This window comes from Lepisosteus platostomus, chromosome 8 (assembly GCF_059453375.1).
Source record: "Lepisosteus platostomus isolate fLepPlt1 chromosome 8, fLepPlt1.hap1, whole genome shotgun sequence".
In the NCBI taxonomy this organism is placed as follows: domain Eukaryota; kingdom Metazoa; phylum Chordata; class Actinopteri; order Semionotiformes; family Lepisosteidae; genus Lepisosteus; species Lepisosteus platostomus.
The window spans coordinates 52334432-52359170 of record NC_142618.1 but is presented as its reverse complement, the minus strand read 5'-3'; the positions used below and the strand labels follow the sequence as shown (position 1 = coordinate 52359170).

General features: G+C 43.5%; 1 protein-coding gene across 13 annotated transcripts in view; it reads right to left on the bottom strand.

Moving 5' to 3' along the window:
- kmt2ca (lysine (K)-specific methyltransferase 2Ca) overlaps nt 1-24739 on the bottom strand; it is a 157301-nt gene that overhangs the window by 13390 nt on the left and 119172 nt on the right. For 8 of the 13 annotated variants that reach the window (XM_088643882.1, XM_088643875.1, XM_088643883.1 and 5 more), the window contains 17 exons: nt 24214-24390; nt 23839-23982; nt 21333-23399; nt 19614-19945; nt 17140-18920; nt 16226-16337; nt 15869-15947; nt 15707-15770; nt 13969-14201; nt 10290-12041; nt 8828-9046; nt 6494-6658; nt 5062-5203; nt 4323-4470; nt 3677-3855; nt 2360-2496; nt 920-1181 (listed from right to left, as the gene is read on the bottom strand). In XM_088643882.1, coding sequence (XP_088500008.1) covers nt 920-1181; nt 2360-2496; nt 3677-3855; nt 4323-4470; nt 5062-5203; nt 6494-6658; nt 8828-9046; nt 10290-12041; nt 13969-14201; nt 15707-15770; nt 15869-15947; nt 16226-16337; nt 17140-18920; nt 19614-19945; nt 21333-23399; nt 23839-23982; nt 24214-24390 — 7993 coding nt within the window. The remainder of the gene's footprint in view (nt 1-919; nt 1182-2359; nt 2497-3676; nt 3856-4322; nt 4471-5061; nt 5204-6493; nt 6659-8827; nt 9047-10289; nt 12042-13968; nt 14202-15706; nt 15771-15868; nt 15948-16225; nt 16338-17139; nt 18921-19613; nt 19946-21332; nt 23400-23838; nt 23983-24213; nt 24391-24739) is intronic. The other 5 variants (XM_088643885.1, XM_088643887.1, XM_088643886.1 and 2 more) reach the window with 4 other exon arrangements.

Here is a 24739-nt window from a genome sequence, read left to right as displayed (position 1 = left end):
TTCAATCATATCTGTGTAATATTCTGTGCCTTCAGTTATTAACACACACAAAACTAGTAAAAATGGTTACAAACACATCTTACTCTAGAACTTATTCCTCTATTTTCCTCTGTGATTGGATATCCGGAACAAACTACTGTACAATAGCTATGTAGTAAATCCAGAAACCTTGGGCTCCTTTTAAGAAATTACTGCATAAGCAAGTGTAGACCTTCATGGCATATAACTACTGCTGTTAAAGTACTTGCTATGGAACAGTGCTGGCAGAAAAAACAGTGGTGGTCTCAACCACAAATTACTACACTCCTAAAATTGTTCAGTACATTTCCAGATTTTCTTTATCTATCTGCAAATTAAGCACAGTTATGATTTATGACTAAATACAAATTAGAAAGGCTTGGAATATTTCTTAAGGCAATTGCTGATTGTTTGCCCTGGTGTCCTGCATTGAAATTCTAATTGGCTTCCATCGTGTCAAAGACCTCCTCATTTGGAGCTCCCGGGTGGCTCAAACAGGAGAGGAAGCAAGACGCCTACAACTGGAAAGCAGAGTTTCCCCAAGTGAAGTGATGAGGATGAGGATTCTAGCAATGGTGCAGAACAGCCCTGAACAGAGAGGAGCAGTCCAAGAGTTTTAGTTTGTTTTTTTGCATCACTGACCCCTCGAAGTCCGCAAGTCCTGATAGTAAAATACTTTCGGTGTCATCCCAAGGAATTTGTTTTTTAGATGTTTTTTGTACGACATAGAAATTGAATTTCAAGATGGAGGGTGAACTCCTTAGCACGAGAAGAGTTTAAAAAAAAACTTTTGCTCAAGGACCCTGATGTGCCATGACAGCAACTAAACAAAACTGCTGCCAGACGGGTAGTTGGTAAATTCGCAGCTGTGCAAGGAAAAGGGAGTGAAGAATATTCTCACCGGTACTGCTGGGGTGGAACTGAAGCTGAGGCTGCAGCATTCCCACAGGTCCTGAGGGTCTCATGAACCTCATGACTGCTGAATGGTTTGGGCCAGGCCCTTGGAACAGCAACTGGGGTCGAGGCTCAAAGTTCTGCTGGTGTACTTTGAGGCTGTTGAGGAAGGCCAGCGAGCCCCTGTCTGGAGCATTGCTAACCTCATAGCTGTTGGGGATTTTCACACACAAGAGATCGGCCACCGCTGCTACCACACCATGGATGTTCTAGAAACAAGCAGCACAAGAATGGGTAAAAACCTAAGGCAATCAGCTGGCTTCATTCCATTCAAGAAGGATACGAAAGTATAACAGACTTGAACCGATAAAGAATAATCTTATTCAATTTTCCACTTCAATTGTCTGTGCAAATGTTGATTGCCCAGAGCAAATTCTAATCAAAATCAAAGAGGAAACAAAAACACTGTCACCGATCAACTGTCTCTATGCTGGAAAAACTAGGGACAATTTCCGTAGGGATAAAGATATATATATAGGAAAAATTGTTTCTGGTCTGGGTATTGACAAAACTGCAGTTCTCTTGCTGCCACAAGATGAACCATCTGTATCTGAGGTGACGCGGACATCCTGGACACGTGTGTCACATGACATGTTTCTCAAGACAGTTTATTCATACATCCTGGACATAGGCAAACTTCAGATATTCCAATATTCAGTTTTGTCCATTAGTGACTGCGCAGCTGCAAAAGCTCCCCGTGTTTTGTGTGATTATTAAATAAAAATGGAATTGAGCTGAATTTAAGATTGGTAACTAAAGTTAATTCTTTTCACTTCCAAATTTTATGACGGCTTACTACCCATCCATTCCACTACACAGAAACGTGGTGGAAAACAAACTTTGGGGAAAAACACAGCAGTGTGTTTCAGAATATGTGCAGCCTCTAAATTAGTATAGTCAAACATTTGTAAAATTAGGCCTGTTCACAATAGCTACTTTCCCCCCCCCCATACTATCAATATTTTAACCTTTATCAGTACCAGTTTTAATTTTTCTCCATTTCCCATAACACTGCCTTGATGATGTACCACACCAGCTAGTCTTTGCAGGCTATGAGCATACAAAACTGCTGTATCTAAAGCTGGAGAGGAGTTGTAAGTAAGGTACGACTAAGAATCAGTGGAAACAACTAGTCGTCACCTAGAACTATCCAGCTTGTAATTGGGGAAAGGTATTAATACTGTTTGGATTAATTTGCTGTAAAATGGTTCGAACAGTTGGAAATTGCAAAAGCATATGGCCAACTTTAATTCAAATGATAGTTATTGCACATTACAATTCAAGCAAAGATAAACCTCAAGAGGCGCAGAACCTCTCCCATTCTCAGACAAATGAACACAAACGAAGCCAAGTATTTTTTCTTAAGAAAAAAAACGAAATTACTCACCTCTGCTGCAGCTGGGTTCAGTGTAATTGCTATGGATACGAGCCCTGTTTTTGAACAATTCTGCGACGGCCCGAACTGAGATCCAAAGAACACGCCAGATGGCTCCATCTTCACATTATTCTGCCTGGCTTCTGACCCTGATTGGCAACACACAAGCAAACATACACTAAAAGACAGTGGTGGAAGTCTTTCGTTTTAGCACAATATAACTTTAAAAAGGTTCATTTTGAAGCAGACAAATCTGGATATCTAAAGAGAGTAAATTAGGTACACAATGGGAAATTAATGAAGGGCATCTCCCCCTATATTTAGAGTTTTAATTTCCATTTTTATAAAGTTGGGTTAGGTTCCTGGCACCTGGCATAAACCGAAATGGTGTGGAAAATGAGATTTTTTGGGATTGTCGACATGTTAGAAGAAATACTAAATATTTATAAACCTATATAAGCATGCAGTAGACCTAACGCATTTTCAAACATTATTTCACAGCGATCCATCAACACCACCATCAAACAATGAGCAGACAGCCACGGTGGAGCGATGACATATAAAGAACAGATACATCAGCACTGTTCACTTGACAAATCAATGGATGGAACAGAAGCAATCTAAACTTGGCCACAAGTGTACTTGTTAAAAAACATAAACCATAAACCTCATCAAAGCAGCACGCACGCCACGTCAGCTCCTCATAGCTGGTTAAATTTATGAGTAAAAGAGCATTTCTAATCATTGTTTCATAGTGCAGCAATTATAAGCGAGCCAGGTCAACTCGTGTGTGACAACTTCAAAATTTCTGTTTCCTGCAATGGATTACATTTAACAATCTGAGACTGATTTCTCCATTTCAACCTGATGCTTTTGTATTTTGTCCCTAAAAGGAAAAACAACTACACCTGGATAGTTTCATGGTCAGTGCCAAGATTATTCAACAACTCTCAACTATCAAGTGGCTTTTACTCTTTTGGTTTCCAAAGCAGAGCAAGAACAAACCACAAAGCCATGCTTTTTAAGGTGACTACATGGAAAACCGTTGGTTCTTCTGTAAAGACGGTTCTTACATCAACAGTCTTCTACTAGATGAACCAGATTTGAGGTTATTTGAATCTTTGGTTCTTCTGACTTTCTTTATATACAAAAAATTAAGTCCACACTGGCATGGCCACATCCCTTCTTGTCTTTTTCTCAAGTGTCATGCTAGTATAAAAAGTAAAAATGATGTGTCTCTGCCAAAAACGAAAGTAGTTAGCCCTGAGGCTGATGTGAGGAGTGGGCCTCCTATCCCCTGACTGGGAAGCATCCCGTCTGTTTCATTACCTTTTCCACTGGAGCTGGGCAGCATGGGGATAATTGGGGAGGGGGCAGGGTCAGGGGGTTCCTCCTTCACCAAGGAGAGGTCCGGGTAACGACTGACCTCCATCCCCACCACACTTTCAGGCGAAGAGGAGGGGACGAAGCTGTCGGGGGTATCCCGGTCTTCACAGTGCTCCTGTCCTCTGTGGGTACCAAGAGACAAACATGAGTGGCATTAGGCAGGAGCCTTCATTTTAATTCTGAAGCATGTAGATGATTAACAATGGCAAGACATTTAATTTCCAAAAATATTCAGTTTTCTAACCATGAACACAAAAACGTGTCTCCAAAAACCTTTGGGACGCTGTACTCTGTACTGACGTATTGCAGGAGATCAATTTCTCTGCAAGTGAGTACAAGGTACAAAGAGGGCTGCACGTCTCCTGGTTCACAAGTGGTCACAAATGCTACTGAAGAAAAGTGAAAAGCCTGAGCCTGAGCCCAAGTGATCCTTCCAGTGTTGCAATGGTTGTTGCAGAAACCCTGGATGAATGCTGTTCTAAAGACACAAGCATGGGCATCTCTGAAAACCATTCAAAATGGCGACCAAAAAAAAACGGTCAGTTAACATGTAAGGCATTAATGTAATTTACGAATGCAGGATACTCACCGGAGCTCCTCCTGGTTGTTATGAGGAGGTGTGGGTAGGGAGGCTGGCACATCCACTGTTTTAGGGCCCTGAGCAATTGCTCGGGCGAGCAAATCCTCTTCAGGCCTAAAGGGCATCTGGAACTGCTTGGGTCCAAGGCTTTTGGTAACTAAGGCAAAGTAAAAATGAATGAAGGTGCCATTATCTAGCATTCGTCATATCCCTAAATTGCGTGGCATCCTGCTGAACCCTCAGAAAACTCACATCATCATTACACACATACAGAAACGTTACATTTACAAAAAACAACTTAATGACTTCTTTGATCAATGATCCATTAGCAGCAAGCTGCCTTTCCTGGTTTAGGTAACAGTCTTGTAAGCAGCGTGCAAGGGAGGACTGTCAGTCTATTACAGGGACACAGAGAACAGCCAATCAAACCTAGTCAGCACGGCTTTTGGAAGTTGTTGGGAGCTGAAGCACCTGATTAAAAAACCATGTGAACGAGGGGGTAACATGCAAAGTACACAAGAAGGACCCTGAAGCATTTTAACTTTATACACTGAATCCTTTCACATAGGTCAAAAGTAACTTCCATTACCTTTCTTTAAAAATGCTGCCTGGGGAACAAGAAATTCAACATTTAGGTTAACAATAAGTTAACAACACAACCGCATGTTTCTAGGTAAGGGTTTTTTTCATTACTGCACAGTGTTTACAGTTCAGATGTCATCTGTGGGAAAAGGGGGTAACTACCTACCATCATGACCCCCCATCACAGCAGCTTTACTGGTCAGCTCTTCTGCTGTGGCGAAGCCATTCACCATCTTCTGCCGAGAAACTGGGGGTGGGGTTGGAGGCAACGAAGCTGGTGGGGTAGGGGGGTTGCTTAAGTTGTTCTGCTGCAAAACAACAGTTTTTGTTACTGGTGTATAAGAGAAGACGCAGCAACATCAAAATCTGAGGACATCATTTAAGAGAATTTTCTACAACTCGGCAAAATAGCACATGCAGCTCATTTTGACCGTGCGTATAAGCACATGACAGATCGGAGCTGTTTGAATCTCTACATGTAGAACAAGCCAAGCACCTCTGGCTCTGTGGCTAAGGATCTGCGCCTGTGGCTGGAAGGTTGCCGGTTCAAATCCGGCAGAGGTCGGCAGAGGAATCCTACTCCATTGGGCTCCTGAGCAAGGCCCTTAACCCCAACTGCTCCAGGGGCACTGTATAAAAGGCTGACCCTGCGATCTGACCCCAAGCTTCTCTCTCCCTGTCTGTGTGCCTGTGCGTCTCATGGAGAGCAGGTTGGGCTATGTGAAAAGACAAATTCCTAATGCAAGAAACTGTATATGTCCAATAAAGTGATCTCTCTCTCCTAGAAGCAATTCAGGTAGCAGTCTCTCAGTAGCAGTTTTGGCTTGGATAGTCTCGGCAAGAAGACAGACTATCACACTAAGGATTTTATTAAGTAAATATTACAAAAATGACTACATTGCCACAGACATATGCTTTTCCTTTAGAATGTGTACAGCAGTTCTTTCCTTTTCACTGTTGAGCTAAAAAACATGAGCCTGATGACAGCAGTCTCACATACAAATAGGAATTAAAATCTCCCTCTCACAATACTGACAACTTCCTGAACTACACCGCTCAATAAAATGACTACGGAGAACTTGTCAAAAATCCACAGAATCATCTTGAAGGACTAATCGGGAATAAGGATGAAATGAAATGTCACCAGTTCAAGCTGCACTCCCAGAACAAAACTAGTTCCAATACTAATTCCAAACCTAACCTTAAAAAAAAATAAATGTTTTTACATCACTGTTTTCACCTGCAGAAAATCACTCTGTGGCAATATTCTAACAACCCAATTAGAAGATGCTTATGTATCTCTTACATCATTACATCAGATGTAATTTGACTCGACAATACAAAAAATACTCCATCCACTTTCTAACTGCTTTTCCCCTCCACAAAGGGTTGCGGGGGAGACAGAGCCTATCCCAGCAGGCAACGGGTGCAAGGCAGGGTACACCCTGGATGGAACGCCAACCCGGCGCAATATAAAAAATTATATCGAGCCAACAAAAAAAAAATCACAGCCACAGGGGGAATTCTAGAAATACCTGACTGAGGCAGTGCCAGCTGAAGACGACACTTGAAGGAACCCACTTAGAAAGGAAACTTGCCTTGTAAATCAACTGGGAGTAGTAGTCCGATACCCCATCCAGGGATGCACTTCCAAAGGTGCCGGACAGTCGGTTTTCCCCATTCAGCTGCCCACTGCCGTAGGGAGGGAAGTGTGCAAAGTTCACACCTATCAAGGGCTCCATCAACGGTAGTAGAGAGAGTTGCTGAAGGGTGGAAAAGGAATATGAATAGAAATGAATAATGGCGATATGGTGAATTTATTTCACACTACAACAGTTACACCCGGCACAGGCATTCCACCCCTCGAGCATCCGGAGCTCTGCAATTTTTACAGCTGATTTGCAACTGATTGAGATCTGATCTACAAAACGGGTTACCTAAACAATACTGTACATTCAACTGAGGATTCATATCCAAAGAGCACCAAAAACCAGAGAAACTATGGTTCACGGGTTTCCTGGTTCAAGTTTATACAAACATGGCACGTCTACCTCAATGTGTACACGGATGTGAACACAAGGCCAGACATAAGCCCGAGGAGATTCACAACAGAGGCGGTGAATCTTTACCATGGAGAGAAGGAGAGATGCACCTCCAACTGAAAGCACCTAAGCCTGAATACTCTGAGGATAAACATTAGCATGACAAACTGAGGAACCAGTCATATTCTGGCGACCAGCTTTGTGTCTTAGTGTCTGCTGCCGATTGTTATTTCTGGTAGCTATGTGGATTCCAGCTTTCAATTTCTAGGTTTTATCACTTGGCTTGAACTATGTTTTTGAGTTAATCTGTGCTGTTCAGCAAGTGTTGGCATTTCAAGGGAGGCAGCAGAAGCCAAGAGTAGATAAAAGAATAAATGGAACTTAAATCTTTTGGGAACAGTTTTTGAACCCTTTTGCCACAAAGCAAAATTTCTCATTGTCAAAGGTCACGGCACATGTTTAAAAATACAGAAAGAGTAATGAAAAGTGTTTTTTTGCACTTAACCACTATCTTTAGTGGGTTAAGACTTAAACAAATTAACTGCTGTAACTGCTTCATTTGTTGTTTTTTAATGGAATTTAAATTAAGATCAATTATTCTGCCTCACGCTTCGAGATCTTATACTAACTACCAGCTCCCTGCTAATTCTTAACACTGCAATTAAAACATTAACTGCGTACTTGATTATCAGGATCATAGCAATCATGGCATAGCAACCATTTAATGGAAAAAGTAAACAAAATACTTCTCTTAATTTAAAAATGCTGGCTCCAAATCTTTAAGGCAGCTAAACAAAAAAGGGTTTACATTGGTCAGACTGGAGAACAATCATTTAAATAATGTGCTCAAGTGGAAAAGGAAGCAAAGCGATGTGTGTCCTGGGTCATTGTGTTCAAATTCAACTGTATGCGCAAATTCAGCATTCTTCCATACTTTCTGCATCTTGCACAGTTTTGATGCTTTATAAAAAAAACAAGAGCCCCTCTCACTTGAGTGAAGAAATATTTGGTTTTATGTAACTCTCGCAGCTCCCCCAAAAACATTTTGAATATATCTCATGAACTCGTGGATTACCTGTGGAGATGGTGCAGTACAGATTGTCACCAACTCCTCCACAATGCATACTGTACGTAATATTTATCAATTGAACTAACAGGTCTAATCCATCTGCTCATCTGATTATCAAATATATAGACCCTTCTGATCAATTCCTTTCAGTGATTTTGCCAAAACCGGCTTACCGACTAACTGCTGAGTCGATGTGGTGGTGAAAAAAAGCCTATAATGTATTGAAATGGAAAGTTTGGCAGGAAAAGAAACAGGGTTGAAGTGTCCAAAACATGCTTTGAGGAATCGGAGAACTGGGACACTTGCACTCAGTTGTGAGGTACAAACGTAAGTCCGCTCCAGCTTTCTGAACATTTGTTTGTACACAAGGAGAAACAAGTCTACATTTTGTGATAAATTAAAATATTTATGACAAACGTTGATTGTAACCAATGCAAACATTTAAGTATACGCTTTACAGCTTGTTTTTAGAGTTGCTTAACTCAGCCCTTTAATGTACTGAACTGTTGGTTTAAATGACTGTTACAAAGGGAGCATTTAACTATCTAGTGTTGCTAAATAGTTATTTAAGATTTAAGAGATTAAACTGAGATTAGACCCAATTAAACTGAAGGATTTTACTACTCATTGCTGTGCATCTAAAACAAGCATCTAAAACATCTGGGCAAGCCTCCTTCAAAGCAACATCATGAAACTCACGCATCCACATGACCATCTTACAGGTCTCCTTCCATTTCAACTCTTGACAAAACCAAAGTCGCACATTTCCCCGCAAAAAAACATGTTGCAGAACCTCCGCAAGAAGGCAGCCAAAGACGCACCTGTTTCAGTTGAGTCATTAAGGTATCGGTGTTGGAGTACACCAATGGCCTCTCCTCCTCCTCCTTCTTTCTCTTTTTGGAGCGAGAGGCTGGTTTCTCGCTGCCCTTGGGGGCCCTCTTGTTCCGCTGCTTCTTCTTGTCCGGGTCCTGCTCGGCTCTCTGCAGCTGAGGACCCTGGAGGCCCAGGCTCCTGGGCATTTGGTTGGCAGTGGGCCGCTGCTGAAAAGAGTGGGAGGGTCAGCGGGGCTAAACCAGGAAATTCGAAAAACCCCAACACCAGCTGCCACTGGGGAATGATGCTAGTCGGGCCGATAAAAACCAGAGAGGATGCTGTGTTAGGTGTCACACTTGCAAAAGCACCAACAGCTCATTTAAGATGTTTTTTCTGAGCAGTGCGTTTATTATGATACATGGAAATATAAGAGTCTGGGAAGTTAAGAGGTCACTTGCCTGTAGTAAGAGAGATTACCTGACAAACTGTAGCACTAAGCACAATGGCAGCACAGGGAAACGTGGTGATGAGTGTTCTGATGTTGACCTAATACTTTTGATTAGACTTTTTTTTAGGAGTTTCCAGCTTAAATGTAGAATTTCCACTTTTTTTACATGCTGGATTTTGCTTTTTCTTTGCAATGCAAAACTAATCTAATTAAGGACCCCAGCCATTCAATTGAGCAAAAGAGCTGGAACAGAAACGTTGCAGGTGCACAATACCAAGCCTGAGCTCCTCTACTGCAAAACGAAATAAAAAAACATGAGGGTGCTGTTAAAAGCATTTTATTTCTAAAAGGATATCAAGGATACCAACCATATTGTAAAGCTGCAAAAAAAACATACTGTTACAGACTGCTGTTCTACACTAACTTCAGACATTGCCAACTCCTTATTGACAGGGGGTACTATTAAGTAATGCTTGAGCTCAGATAAATGTAGTACGAAAAAGCTTATTTCTACCATTTTCAAAGACCCCATCAAACTGTTCAAACACTGTCCCAAAGAAGACTTAGTTACGTTTCTAAAAATGACGTCATTTTAATAAAACCACTCTTTAAAGCTACGAGAACTTCAAGACATTTAGAAAGATCATTAAGAAAAGAATACTGCAGCGTATAAGTTTAAATTAGAATGTCAGTGTTTAAATGCTTATCCTTTTATTCCAAAAAGGACTTGTGTATTTTCTAATTTTAGAAATATCGCTTCGGATTTTCTTTATAAGGTGGATGCTAGATGACCCACTTCATAGGAAGCATTTCACATGTTTAATTTTAATGCCTTTTATTTTATCTTAGGGATCATTTCACTTTTTTAATTTTCCAGCTCGTCGACTGAAGCTATTCTCACAATGAGCCAGGAACTGGGAAAAAAAAAAGATTCAACCGTGGGCATCCAAAACTCTGACTCAAACGAGAGTTATCACAAAGTTTAGCGCCATCGTAATGAATCTCTTAACCCTAGTACTTACTATCGCGCCATCAGCAGAACCCTGTTTCTGCAACTGTCTGTGCTCTGCCGACCCCTCGTCCTCAGATCGCAGGCTCTCATCCGATTTCTGATGAGAAAGCAAGGACGGCGCGTTCTTGTTTTTCAGCAGGTGCTTCAGCAGCTCATTTCCAGACTCCAGTTTCGTTCCCGTTCCATCAGTGCTGTGAGCTGGGCTCTGGCCAGCCACGTGAGGTGGGGTCCCCTCCTTACCATCTTCTAGCTTTACGATTCCTTGGACCTGTTCCACCTTGGAATCTTTGGGTGTGTGACACTCGGAGGACTCCACCCTTTCCACTTTGATCTCGTGGACACCTTTGTGTGGCTCGTCTTGCTGACCCCTGTCTGCTTCTGAACTGCCATTGGACGGACGCCCCGTTGTTTGTGAGAGACCGCTGCCTCTTCCTCCTCCTCCCCCACCACCGCTGCTGCTGCTGCTGCTTCCCGATAGCTGCCGCTCCAGCTCAGAAGGAGGCTGACTTCCCAGGGATCCAGGAGTAGAGGAACCAGGAAGGAGTTCAGCTGTGTCCTGGTCGCCCTGGTGCTGCAGCAGGGAGTCAGCAGGGGCGTTCTGTGTGGGTGTGGAAGCTGTGTCTGAAACACAGGGTGTCAGTGGGGCAGTAAGGTCAGAGTGCGGAGTGGAGGGAGTCTTCACCGAGTCCGCGTCATCATCTTTCTTCTTTTTCCGGCTTCTTTTCTTTTTCCCCTTCTCCTCAGGGATGATGTTGGAATACAGCTGGATCAGTGATGGGCCAGAACCGGGATAATTTGGAGGAAGGGGTGTGGCAGGCTCCATACCAAATGGTGGTCCTTCGGCAGCGCCTTGTGGCATTATGCCAGGACCACCAAATCCTGGCGGTCTGGGCGGGCCCTGCGTAAAGTTAGCCCCCTGCAGGGCTGGGTTCTTGGCTCGGAAACCTGGGCCTCCAACTGTCATGTCTGGGCCAAATGGTCCATTGCCCATCACTGGCCTACGCTCACCACCCTGCATGAAAGGTGTACCAGGAGGGGAGCCCACGAAGCCTTGCTGCATATTCTGTTGTTGGGGGAACATCTGCCCCAGCTGCTGCTGAGGGGTTGGCTGTGGCGGCCTCTGGGGCTGCATGAAGTCGGGGGACATATCTGGATTAAAGTAGGGCAGCTGGGAAAGCGGTGCTCTGTTCAGATCTGGACCCACCATCCCCTGCTGCTCCATCTCCAGCCGCTGCTTCAAAGCTCGCTGGCGCTCCACCTCCTGCATCAGCTGGATCCTCTGCCTCTCCTGCTGCTCCCTCAAGCGTTCCTTCCTCTCCCTCTCTTGGAAACCCTCGCTGAACGGGTTGTTGTCGTCAAACTTGACGTGGGGAGCGCCGTTGCCCGCAGCGGCACCAGCCTGCACCGGTTTGCTCCCCGGAAGCGGCGCCTGGGCAGGCGGGGCCGGGTTTGCTGGAATCTGTGGAGGGATGTGAGCCGGCATCCTGGCCCCGGCCAGCGGGACGGGGGCCCCGGGGTGCCAATTCTGCGCATTGGGCATGCGAGCTGGGCTCGGCTGCCCCGGGTGCGGTGGCATCTGCTGGGGCATCATGGGGAAGTTCTGCTGGCCCATAGCCGGTCCCCCTGGTACCATTGGCGCCTGGGCCTGGATTCCTTGCATCAGAGCAGGCTGCATGGTGCACTGCTGTTGCTGCTGCTGCTGCTGCTGCTTGATGCGATACTCTTCGATCAGCTCGGCGTGCTCCTTCTGCTGCTTCCGAATCTGAACGTGGAGAAAAGGTTCAGTCATGAGCGGAGCGGCAGAGACGCTTAAAGTGTTTGCAAACCCTCTGGAAAACAACACGAAAGGCTAAGCCTTGAGGTTTAAAGGCCTGTGAAGAGAATTATCCCCCCCCCCCCCAAAAAAAAAGCTAAAATCAGATGTAAACCTTTTCAAGGACAAATAGACTCAATAGTTTTGGGGGGCCATATAATTAAAATGGAATAAAAACAGTTTAGAAATGATGAACATCAATCACAAAAAAGCTATCGTTGTTTTTCATGGATATTTGAAATGGATAGCCGTGTGCAAATAGACCTTGTGAACGATTTGCCACTTAAGCAATGATTAAGGGAGGGTGCTGAAGAACCTTTATAAATGCAACAAAAAGAAAAGCAGTTTCACCTCAATGTAACAAGATTAAAAAAAGCAAAAGAGCACAAAGTACTCCAAAAGTAAAATATAAAAAAGTAATGAATGCAACTCCACCACAATACTGTAATCCCCTAAATACTCAACAGCTGCCCAAGACAGAATTCAACAGATGTTTTTGAAAAGCACATCATTCTAGATTAAATGGCCTAGGGAAAGGCAATGTGGCATCAAAAGAAGAAATGCAGGAGAATTGAGATTATACTATTATTATATTACGATACGTATTATACAATATTTGAAAATTAATTCAGCATTCTCCCACATTATAAGGAACAGTAGGGACCATTTCAAAAAATAAATTGTTTTATTTGTTATATTATTCAAAGCTGCATTAACAAATCCCTTGTTTCTTTCTGGAACGCATGCTACTGTTTAGTAGCACTATTCTATAGTAGCAGTTCTTCTCATTAGCATTATTGGAATTCTTGAAGAATTTTAGTAAAACAATGAACAAATCATGCATCGAGCTTCTTGACATGAGGCGATAAACCACTTGACATTTCTGCTGAACTGTATCGGGTGCTAAGTTAGGTGCCAAGACCTCCACCAGGCACGGTGCAGAGTGTCCAAAAGACTAGACGCACTGCAATGACAAAACACCGCCTGCAGAGGTGACCCCTGAAATCATCAAGGAGAAAGACAATCGTCTGTACAGCTTCATTGGTCAAAGACTTGGCTCCTTACATCATCTACTCGCAATTTAAGCTTTACATCAGAAGTTATACCAATAAAATAGATCTCAAAGAAGGGACATGACAAATTCTTTGCAGTGAGAATGTGTTTAGAAACAGTTTGATGTATTGAGCCCCTTGCTAAATAGCAATTAGAGCACTGATGTTTCTTCAATAAAACTATCAAACCATCGCCCCTGTTTGTAAATTGCAAGAATTTTGTTTCATGTATTTTGGCAAGTTCTGCTGAGGCCCTGTGTTGTGGTGGTGGAGAGCAGCTGCCCACGGTCTCATTTCAGTTACAGGCAGAGAAGACTACATGAAACGAGTTGTCCAAAGTCTATGGAAACATCGAGTTCTGACATTACAAAGGAAGCAGTAGGAGAGGTCTTACTGTTGACTTCCCCCGTTGTTCCTTTACTAAGAAAGGAGTCCACATTGATTTTTGACATCTAAAGATGGATTCTGCCTTTTACATAGTGTCTATCCTAAAAAGTGGGGAAGATCCCCATTAGAGACCTAGATCAATAAGTTATGCCTCAACCTATGCAATAATATCAGGGTTAATTTAAAATGAGTAGAATAATGCCTTTACTCTGCACATACACATCACAAATAAGGCTCGTAAGTTATTACAGAGAAAATCAGTAGCTTTGATGCAAGCTTTACTTAAGAATCTGCATTGAGACAAAATCCGTTCAAAGGCAAAGAAGTCAACAAAAATTGCCCTGTAGACTAAAGAATCTGAATGCCATCTGCATTCAGAAGCCAGCAGATGGGCAACCCTGGTCTTCGTTTGACAGAGTGAGGAAGGCAAGAGTTACCTGCTCCAGTTGTTTCTGCACCACGCTCTGTTGCTCTGTAACATGCTTCAGCTGCTCGGCGTCTTCTTCAGGGAATTCTCTGCCGGCCTTTTTGGCAGTGCGCTGCTTTGCTGAAAGTGCCTTCTTGGATTTCCTGTGGGCTCCGATCTCCTCCTCGAGGAACTTCTGCTGTATTTGCAGTAGCTGCTGAGTCTTTTGCAGCCACTCTTCATACTGTTTCTTTTGGGCATCATCTAAAAGTAGAAATAAAAATAAGCAGGTCTGAACTGATCAGGTTCCAAAGCACAAGAATAAGAAATCCATTAACTGCATATACCATATTCTCTAAGTCACAATGAAAATGACAGTCTTTAGTATATATGGCACACTCTATTTTTATTAATTTTACAATTAGGGAACCCAAGTTAAAAACACAAGCTCTGCGCATTACGAAACAAAAATGTCACAAGCAGGAGTGTTTTTCCCTCATCAATCCCTCAGGGGCAGTTTTGGTGATGTTGAGCACTGATCCCTGCAAATGTTCAGCTCAATTTCACAACTGAACTTCTTAAAATCTAAATATTTTTAAATGGCTGCAGGTTTATTTTTTTCCACCAGGAGTTAAATGAGGTGTCTAGTCTTTTAGCCAAACTATTTTAGTGTACAACAATCACAAGTGTAATGTTTAAAATCATTATGGTTAATAAAACATCATCCTGAACTTTTTCAGCACATTAGAAGCTAGTAAAGACTCAATGATAGCTAATTACATTTTGAAGGGAGGAAGGCAGATGGAAAATGAACAAAGAAAACTAAGAACCCTAATTTTACAGTGGGTAACTGTATATACACGATACCTATGTTGCAAACAGCACTCTGGTTTGCTGATTTTTTAAATATATTGTTCATCAGGATAATAAACTATGATTTCATTAAAAATAGTGAGATTGCCCGTTACTAAAACCATGACTGAAATGTTGAAGTGGGCCTGTCTTTGAAAAAATGTTTAATTCAATAGACCAGTCCAGAGAAACCAGGAAACTGGCTCAGTGGGTGGCAGGCCATGACCCTGAAGGCAGGTATTCACCACACTGGTTGTGGACCATCAACTTCCTGTCCCAGTTTAAAGTCTATGCAGGAATAATCTACTTATCTGCGGGATAACCTATGAAGATGATCTGCATGCCTGGAGAACAAACTCGCAGAATATCCAAAGCAGCGACAAGTGGACCGGTGGAGCATTTCATTGCCAGAAATATACCATATTGCTCTTTGGCAGGCTTTAAAAAAGGGTGGATGCATCATGGTGGTTGGGCTGATGATAGTCGCAGTGTTCAAGGCAACCAGAAGGGTTGGCAAAAGTGTCATGGCCTGAGGAGGAATTTCCCTGAACACATGATTTCCTTTGATGCCGATCTGCAGATTGAGGGGAGCCTTACTACTCAGTCATGACAACAATGTTGGGGTGTCCAACTTTTTTTCCCCATAGTGACTCCAAGAACATCGACAAATCCAAGAACCCAGTGGAGAGTGGAGAGTCCCGCTTGATTAAGAGTTTTCTGTCACGTTTTATACCAATTTTGAAAATTCGATTCCAATCATTCGACCCAAGTGCCTTTTCTTCTATGCATCAGTACACTTTTCACTTTTCAGTATAAGTAGCACAGGACTTTCCCTCAAAAACGTAAGTTCCTCAAAGCATTTTAGTTACAAAATAATAAAAAGAGCAATTATGCATTTACATTATAGATTTACTTACTAACAAAACCTGGTCCAAAATTGGGAGGATTAGGTCTCGCCATCTGTGGTGCTAACTTGCCATCCTAAAAAAAAACAAAGATATAGGCTAAGGTGTTAATGTGTACGGAGAAGCCAAATGCCACATTGTATCATTGTTGCGACACCGATAACCTTAAATTACCTGGCCGACCGCTTGCTGCGGGAGAGAGGAGCCATCCCCAGACTGCGCACTAGGCATTTGCTGACCCACAAAAGGAAATCTGTCAGAAAAAGAAAACATTTTCTTAAATCTCAGATACTGGATTAACAAAATGAGTTTGCCCTACTCCAGATTAATATTTGCTTTGTTAATACAAAGGCCTAACTACACTTTGGAGAAACATAACATAATTTTATAACGATGTCAATAAAGAAAAAGAAAATTTAGAAAATAAAGAAAATAAATTTAGCAGATTTTAATGAACAGATTTACCCGATTACAAAACAAGGTTTACGAACAAGAAGAAGTGAATCAGATATTTCAATCTGCATGTCATACCTGTTCATGACCATGGGAGGCATCCCCAGGTTGTTTTGGGACATTACTTTGTTGATGCCTTTGAGAGCAACCATCTTCGCTTTCATTATAGGATCAGTAATGGCATCAAAGTCTGCAAAGTTTCAGAAAGTTATCAAACAAATAAGCCATGCTCACTGCAAGCAAAAATATATTAAAATGTCTTTTCCGCTTTGTATTGAGTTCAACTTGTATTGCTTAGAAAACAAGCAGCCCCCATATTAAGTCTACTGTGCTGTATATATTATAGATAATAATTTGGAAAAATAAAGAGATTAAATCAATGTCTAATATTGTTACCTTGTAACAGGTACCCTTATCCTGACTTAACACTACAGAAAATGATCATTACATGTGATGGTACGACAAGGTGAACTAATTTTAATTAAATGACAGTAAGGCTAGCACATACTATATGAATTACACTAAATATGTTATGATCTAAAAGGAATACATTGGGAGTTACATAGTTAAAAAGTATGAAATAAAGAAATTGTTGACATCTATGAAGAATTAATCTAGAAATTCTGACTTGAGGCAACAGAGGTCATTTTCCTGTGTTTCATAAACACTACGTGCGGGTTGCAGAAAAATTAAAGGACTAGGTAAGAACGTGTAGCTGCACTAACAGCCTAAGGTACCAGCTCCATTTGGTTTAGTACAATTATAAGGTTTGTTTGAATATCCAATCGTATAGAGTATAGGAAAAGATCAAAATCAGGAAAAACTGATTTGCGTTTCTTCTTATTCTGGGGAATACTCCATTTTAAAAATACAAAAATAAAAAATGTGCTTTTGCTTTCATCTTCATTTCATGTAGGTGGACGCCCAAAATTAGACTTCGAATGATTGGGATTTAATAACCTGAAAGAAGCACCGCTACGGTGACGTCTTACCGATGTTGGGAAAGAACGAGTCATTGGACCGCTGGCGGATCATTGCTTGCATCTGTCTCTGCTGCTGCTGTTCCTGTCTCTCCTGGTCCAGCAGGTCTTGCAAAAGAAGTGGCTGCTCATCAAGCAGCAGAGGCCTCTCCCGGTTCTGCTGATTCAAGCTGTGGGGGAACATTGCCTGCGGAGCCCCTGCTGCTGGCATGTTGTTGGGGATGGTCTGGTCTACAGGTTGCCCAGCTCCGAAATTCTGACAGGGATGTTGGCCCTGAACAAAGTTTGGATTAACTAGCGGTGCTCCCTGAGAGAAACCAGGGTTTATCCTTTGACCCAAAGGCAGACTAGGATTCATCACATGGTCTTGTACTTGCCCTGGTGTCATTATCACAGCAGGGTTCTGCTGCGTTCCTGTAACTTGGCTTGACTGGGATGTCAGGTCACTTTGATTTGGAGAACCTATAAGCCCTGTGTCATCCGGCTTGTCTTTGATCAACAAACTAGAAAGCACTGGAGTTGAACCAGAGAGGCTGCCACCACTAGGTTGGGCTGACAGCTGAGCAGATGCTTCAGAAATGCTTGGGTTATCTCCAGTGTTTTCTTGGTTACATCCTAACCTGTCTGTTTGATCACTGCTGCTACAACATTCCTGTGTGTGTATTAAACATTCTTTCACTTCAGCTTTAACTATACTCACTGTGCATGGAAGATTAGCTTCCTTATTAGGGCTGCTGATTTTCAGGTTATCATTATCCTGAGGCTTTTCAGGTGTTTTCTCAGTTTTTCCCTCTACAACAGTTTCAGTCTTTGTCTGACAGGGTACAGCACTGACAGAGGCAGCATTCTTATTTTCGGCCACACCTCCAGACGCTTTGTGTTCTTCTGCAGTCTCTGCTTGGTCATCAATAGGATCACTTAGATCAAGCTCTTCATTGAACATGTCTTTCTTGTCCCCCAAATCAAGTTCGGGATCTGTGTATGCAATAATATCAAACTTTCCTGATCTTAAGAAGTCATCCAGATGTAAGTCATTAGTTTCAAGGTCCAGATCATCAGCTTTACCATCCTCAAGATTGAGATTTTCAAGATCTTCATCGTCCAAGTCTTTGACTTCCACATCATCTAAATCTTTCACAGCAGAGTCATCTGTATCTAGCTTTTCTTCAATTCCTTCTGAGCTGGCAATTGGAATCTCTTCTGCTGGTTCAGCGGGTGCTGGAGGCAGAAGCATGGATGGAGCTACGCTGAAAGTATCATTTGTAGAAGGATGGCTCAAAGATCTCATCAGTGGAGCATGGGGCTGTCCAGCATTCATCTGAACAGGATTCTGGGCTATATTCTCTAGACTAGATGACATCTGAATATGAGCCATTCCCGGTGGTTGGCCTGGGATTGGTTCCATCATTCTTGGGCCCAGATGGGCAGGGAACCCCATTTCTTGCCCACTCATAAATCCCACTGGTCTTTGAGGCTGAAGGGATGGATCCATAACATTCCCTGTCATTACAGAAGGGTTGAAGGGAAGCCTAAGTCTGCTCTCAGGAGCCCTGTGTCTGAGTTCTATAAAAGGCTGCCCCATTATGTTGTGCTGTTGCATTGGCATGCCACGAGGAGGAAAATGCTGGGGAAGTCCCATTGGATTATTTCCCATCGGTCGCACGAGATCAACAGACAAGGACCTTCTCATCTGTGGTGGAACGTCAAGTATTTGACCTTGCATCTGATGCGGAGGTCGCATAAAATGCTCTTGCACTGCAAGTGGTCCTTGCCCACCAGTTGGAAAACCAAATCTGCAGAACCAAATAAAATAAGAAAAACGCATTAAAAAACCTTCCTACAAGTTCTAAGCTACATGTAACAGCATATGTTCTGGTCCATAAACTGGTACCAAAACTATGATGCTCAATTTGGAAACACAAGGAACCATGTGTGTTTGTTTTATCTGCTGAAGAATACAGGTAAGCCTTTAACCTGTGTTTGGGTTCTCCAACTCTAGCTATTTAATCTTTTTGTGATTAGTTATTTTAATGCACCACTCACACCACCACTTCAGTTGATTTATCCATTATTTCTCCTGCCAACAGTCCAGATCAGGCTTCTTTAGATGTGTGCAGTATGATGCTGTGAGGCTGATGAAACTAATGGCTCTACCCCGAAGCTAAAGGGTCAGAAGCCAATACAGTAGCAATCTGTGACCAAAAGAGAAAACCCCAGGACTTTGACGGCAAGACTTTTTCCCTCCTGTACCCTGTAGTGCTTTAGCACCAGTTTCGAAACTAACAGCATATCAATTAAATATATCCCATAAAGGGATTAAGTTACAGGTCCCTACCAAATAAAATAATTACGCATTTCACAAATTCCTGTGGGACCGATTAATGATATTAATGAAACGGTGACATTCCTCACTCTGGTACACAGATTCTCACGCGCCGAACAAAAAAACCATGTTTGTTTTAAAACGCTATTTCACCGAGACCCACCTGGGCCCATGTGGCCTCATGCCCATGCCACCGACATCTCCGGGAAACTGGGGTCTGTTGAACTGGACCTCCCCAGCAAAGGGTCCTCGGGGTTCACCCGCAAAAGGGCCGGGAAACCTCGGCGCTCCCGGCATGAGGGGACCCCGCGCCGTCCCTGGGTACGGGGGAGGAGGCCTGTTGAACAGCTCGCTCTGCTGGACGGCCTCGTCCTGTGACCAGGGCCGAGCCGCTCCTGCGGCCGCCGGGATGGCGGGCTCCTGCAGGCCCTTCTCCTGGCGGATGGCACTCTTCTGCTGCTGCTGCCTCAGGATCAGCTCCCTCAGGCGCTGGCGCTGCAGCACATGAACAACCGTTCAGACTTCAGGCGCACGATCGCTTCATGAAAACCGCCGGGGCGCACGCGTGTCGATCAACTCAAGGAACAGGGTGGAACCTCTATGCCTTCACACTGGGGTCCACAGTTTAAAGAAACTATATGTATTTTAACATTGCTGCCGTAAACCTGAGAACGAATGAAATACACAACTAATACTGGACTAGGGAGAAAAATACCCCACAGATGAAAGTACTGAATTCTGTCAATACCGGCGATCGGACAACTGCCTACCCCCCAGCTTTGAGCACAGAGCCACATTTACTGTAAATATTCAGATTTAAATGCAGAGAAAAAAACAAATAGCAGTACAGATGGGATTTAATACATCACCCCATACTAAATGTTATATTTATTTTGCCAGTATTACTGAAACAACCTGTATTTATACCTAAAACCATGCAATTACATCATTAGGTGGTCTAACTTGACAAGGCAAGATTACCTGCATTTAAGCAACTGAATGGAGAACAGAAAGAAACCTTTTGTTTTCCCCCCCCAACAGTTATTTCTGGGCTTCAATTTTATGCATGAAAAGCTTGCATAAGGAGAATAACAACATAGAAAATACCAGACTGAACTGGAGCATTGGAGGTTATGAATGCATGCAGAAACATATTTCCTTGGACTATTTTCAGCTTTCTGTTGAAAGTGCAATGAACGCCAGGCAACAGCCAAATTACAGGTATTTTCTTTAAATAGTGCTTGAAACATTTAGATTTGTTTTCTCCTTAATGTGGCAAATTATTTTTCATTAAATATAGGTTTCACATCTTAATTGGATTAGTGTTTATGTAATATTTACTTTTGCTGCCAGGTATTACAAAACTGTTTTGGGATTAAGCACCATTTTGCTGTTAGAAACACTACAACAATAGTGCTTAGAGTAAAAGCACCACAATCCCAAGCTCTCTTTTGGCTCTTCACCCATGTGGTTGTCGACCTTTTGGCAAAACGGGGTTTTATGATAATACATCAGATGTTTTTTCCTTAGTCATTTTACAGTACTCTCTGCTGAAAAAATACTAATGATTAAATTAAGCAGTATTTCTAATACCTGAATTACTGAAACACATGTAAGGCTACAGCACACTCTTTGGCTAAGAAGGAGGAAGCCTCCAGTCCGTTTCCTTAAACACCAAGTTTACTCTTGGAGATCTTCCAAGGGGCTGCTTTAATAGTCACCATGTTTTAACTGGTCATTCATGTAAACATGGTATTAATACCTTTATTTAATAACTGAACCCTCAACAGTAGCTATATAATTGACGCAAGTGACATGCAGGTTTTCCTGTGACTCTCAGTACCTCCCGGGCTGTTTAAAATAAAATCAGAACAACCTTTACCTGTCTGAGCTTTTCTTCAGTATCTCCCTGGGGTTGCTGCACACTGTTTGGCTCATTTGCTGCTCCTGTTGTTTGTGGGATATTACAAAACTGCCCCATGGCCTGGGGGTTCAATTTGTGCTCTGGAGAAACTCCATAGTTGCCCTCATGTCCTGTGCCCTGCTGTTCGTTCACATCAAGCGCAAGCCTTTCCCCAGACTGCGGCCGAGGGTTCAAAGATGCCTGTTCAAAGGGATCGTGAATCGGTGTCTGGTTGGGCTGAGGCGGTGCGAAACCATCCTCTGGTATAACCGAGTGTTTTGAGGTTTGAGGGCCAGGTGCCGCAGGGCGCAAAAATGTCTCTTGCCCACCAACACCTCTGTTCTGTGGTGGCGATGAGAAGGGGTCTGGGTTTGGCATTTGTCCAGGCCTGCAGACGACAGGTCTGTTAAACACCTCTGAGGCGCCAGGCCTTGGTGTACCTGGAGGCTGGGCATAAGGGTCATTCAGCACTGGTCTGGGGGTTCCAGGTGGCTGAGAGTATGGGTCATTCTTTACAGGCCTTGGCGTCCCTGGAGGATGAGCGTAGGGATCAGAATTTCTCTGGCTGACAGGAGATTTTGAATACCTCTCCCCCATCACAGGTCGGGGAGTTCCTGGCGGCTGAGCATAAGGGTCCGCTGAGTGTGAGGGAGACGGCCTTGAAGCGTGAGGCGGCTGCTGCTGCTGAGGGTACTGGTCCACCGCAGAGGGCCGAGGGGTCGAAGGCGACTGAGCATAGGGGTCCGAAATTTGCCGAGGCGTTGAAGGAGGCTGTGAATAAGGGTCCGAGGACGGGCGAGGGGTGCCAGGCGGTTGTGCGTAGGGGTCCGGTGGGGGTCGAGAAGCGCCAAGAACCTGCGAGTAGGAATCCGACACTGGCCTTGGGGTGGATGGGGCCTGGGCATACGGATCCCTGGAAGGAAGTCGTGCTGCAGGCCCAAGCTGTGAGAAGGGGTCACCTTGTGGATGGCGCATCATCCTGGGAGGGGCTGGAAAACTGTCACTCACTGCTGGGCGGGGAGTAAGTGGCGGGTGGGCATAAGGGTCATTCAGCTGGTTTTGGTTAAAGCTATCTGGAGGCCTTGGCGTCAGCACCTGTCTTTCGTATGGGTCAACAGGCAGGCGCCTCTGTGTTGAAGGCACAGAGTTGTATGGGTCTTGTGAAGGAGGAGGCATTGGGGTTTTAAAGAGGGGGACGGAGCCTGACTCATTGCTTCCAGGAACAGGAGTCAGCAAAGGCCTGGTGTATGGATCAGAAAGGATCATCCTGTTATGTGACATCCTCTGGTAAACTTCGGCACGGTGCCCTGGTCCTGCTGGGTGCTTTCCAGGTGACTCTGGAGCAGGCATTGACCTTGGGGGGACCATGGGCTTTACAAAGTGTTCTGTGGACATCACAGGCCTGGGTGTGTCTGGTGGTTTTGCATAGGGATCATTGCTCATGGACGTTGGAGACCCAAAGGACTCGTGGGCAGGAGAAGGATTACCCCTTTCTTGCTGCTCTGCCGTTGGCCTGACTGGTGGAGGGTTGCAGGTCTCTACAGAGTTCCTCCTGGCTGCACCTGACCCTATCGGAGGGGGTCTAGGGGTTCCCACCATCTTCGCATATGGATCCCATGGAGAAGAGGGTCTTGAACTAGAGGAGCCAGGAGAGAACACCTGCGGGGACTGAGGCTGGGTGGACTGGGCCTGTGAACAGGAATCTTGCGCCGGCATCCGCGTGGCAGCAGGTGGGGGGGGCTGCGGTCGAAGAAAGACATCATCCGAAGCCCCCGATGTGGGCGTGCTAGGCAGCTGAGGTCTTGCAAAGGCATCTTTGGACGTCATCTGCTGTGCAGGGGACATACTTCCATTGCTAGGCTGGGGAGTAAGGGGGCTCTGATTCCCACTGGTAGGTGTATCACTCCCTGACTGTCCAGTGAACTGCTGCTGCTGCTGCTGCTGTTGTAGCTGTTGCTGCTGCTGCTGCTGCTGTTCGCTTTTTACTTGCTCCAGTTTCTGAGTAGCTTCAATTTTGGCTTGCTGCTTGCTTTTCTGTCTCATTTGCTGTTACGGAGACAAAAATCGTTTTAACATTTTAGCCCTTTAATTTATATGTTGTTTTGTATGCTTGCTGACTATGAATTGATTACTTAGCCTGTTGTAAAAACCTGCCAATTGACTTTTCATTGACAGAGGACTAAGAACATTAAGGGTTTTGAAGCGCTGTTGTAAAGCGCTTTATTACAACAGAAACAGCCTCCAAGTGCTATAGTATGCAGGAAGTAAGACATCTTAATGTGACAGCATACATATAAAGTACATAAAATATAAGTGAGAAGTGTTGTGACACTGCTCCTCGAAACAGTAATTACAGATGTGTATAGGCCAAACACAACTAACCACTTTCTCTCTGCAACATCCAATCTCTTTATTTCCACCTTGTAAATTTTTATTATTAGTTCTTGGCAGACTAATCCAGAGGAGGGCCTGCCCAAGATCTTACCAGAGTATATTTTCCACATCCTGCAGCTTTAGATGCCTGGTTGGAATGTCCAAAAAGGACTTCTTTATTTGAAGTTATGGCTTTGCTTTTTGGAATCTTTTCCTGTTGCTTCTTAAGGGGTCCACACATCTGACATAACACTTCCTTTTCAATTAATGCAAATTAAAGAATTAGAGTCTGAATAATGCAAACTATACAATTATTTTCATCCATGCATTTAAAGGTGTGACTGTTTCCACATAGGAAAAGGTTAAAATCTGAATTCAGATTTTATGTTCTATTTGTGTAATACTGAGAATGTCAGAGGTGCAGCATAAGTTTGATTGATAAAAAGGCAGTAATACCTTATCTATGGAATACCAATGCACTTCTTACCTGTCTGAATTTCCACTCCTGTTCATGTTCAGATTCCTTGTGCTTCAGTGTTTCCTTATATGGCTCTGGCTCAACAAGATCATAAATGTCTGGAGGATGAGGCTGTCTTTTCATGGAATCATTGGACATTTGGACCTTATTAATACGCAGGGCAGCCCTGTTATCTCTTGCTTTTTGCTGGAAAAAAATACATTACGTAAAAGTAGTTTTAGGTCTTTGTGAAGTTCCAGTACAAAAACATCCACGACTTTTACAGGGCTTACATTTGCAAAGCTAAAAAGATTGTTAGAAGTCACAAATTTATCCAAACAGCAGCCAAACGCCACCAGAACAAAGCAAGAACTGCCATTTCAAAACTCAACGAGACCTACTGCAATGGCCTGGCTTTTGTCACACCAGCACACATACTGTATACATTTGAATATCATTTAGCTAACACTTTCATCCATGGCCACTGATATTCCAAACAATACATGTAAAAAAATAATAAAAAATTGTCAACTTTAAAGAGTAATTGATCTAATAT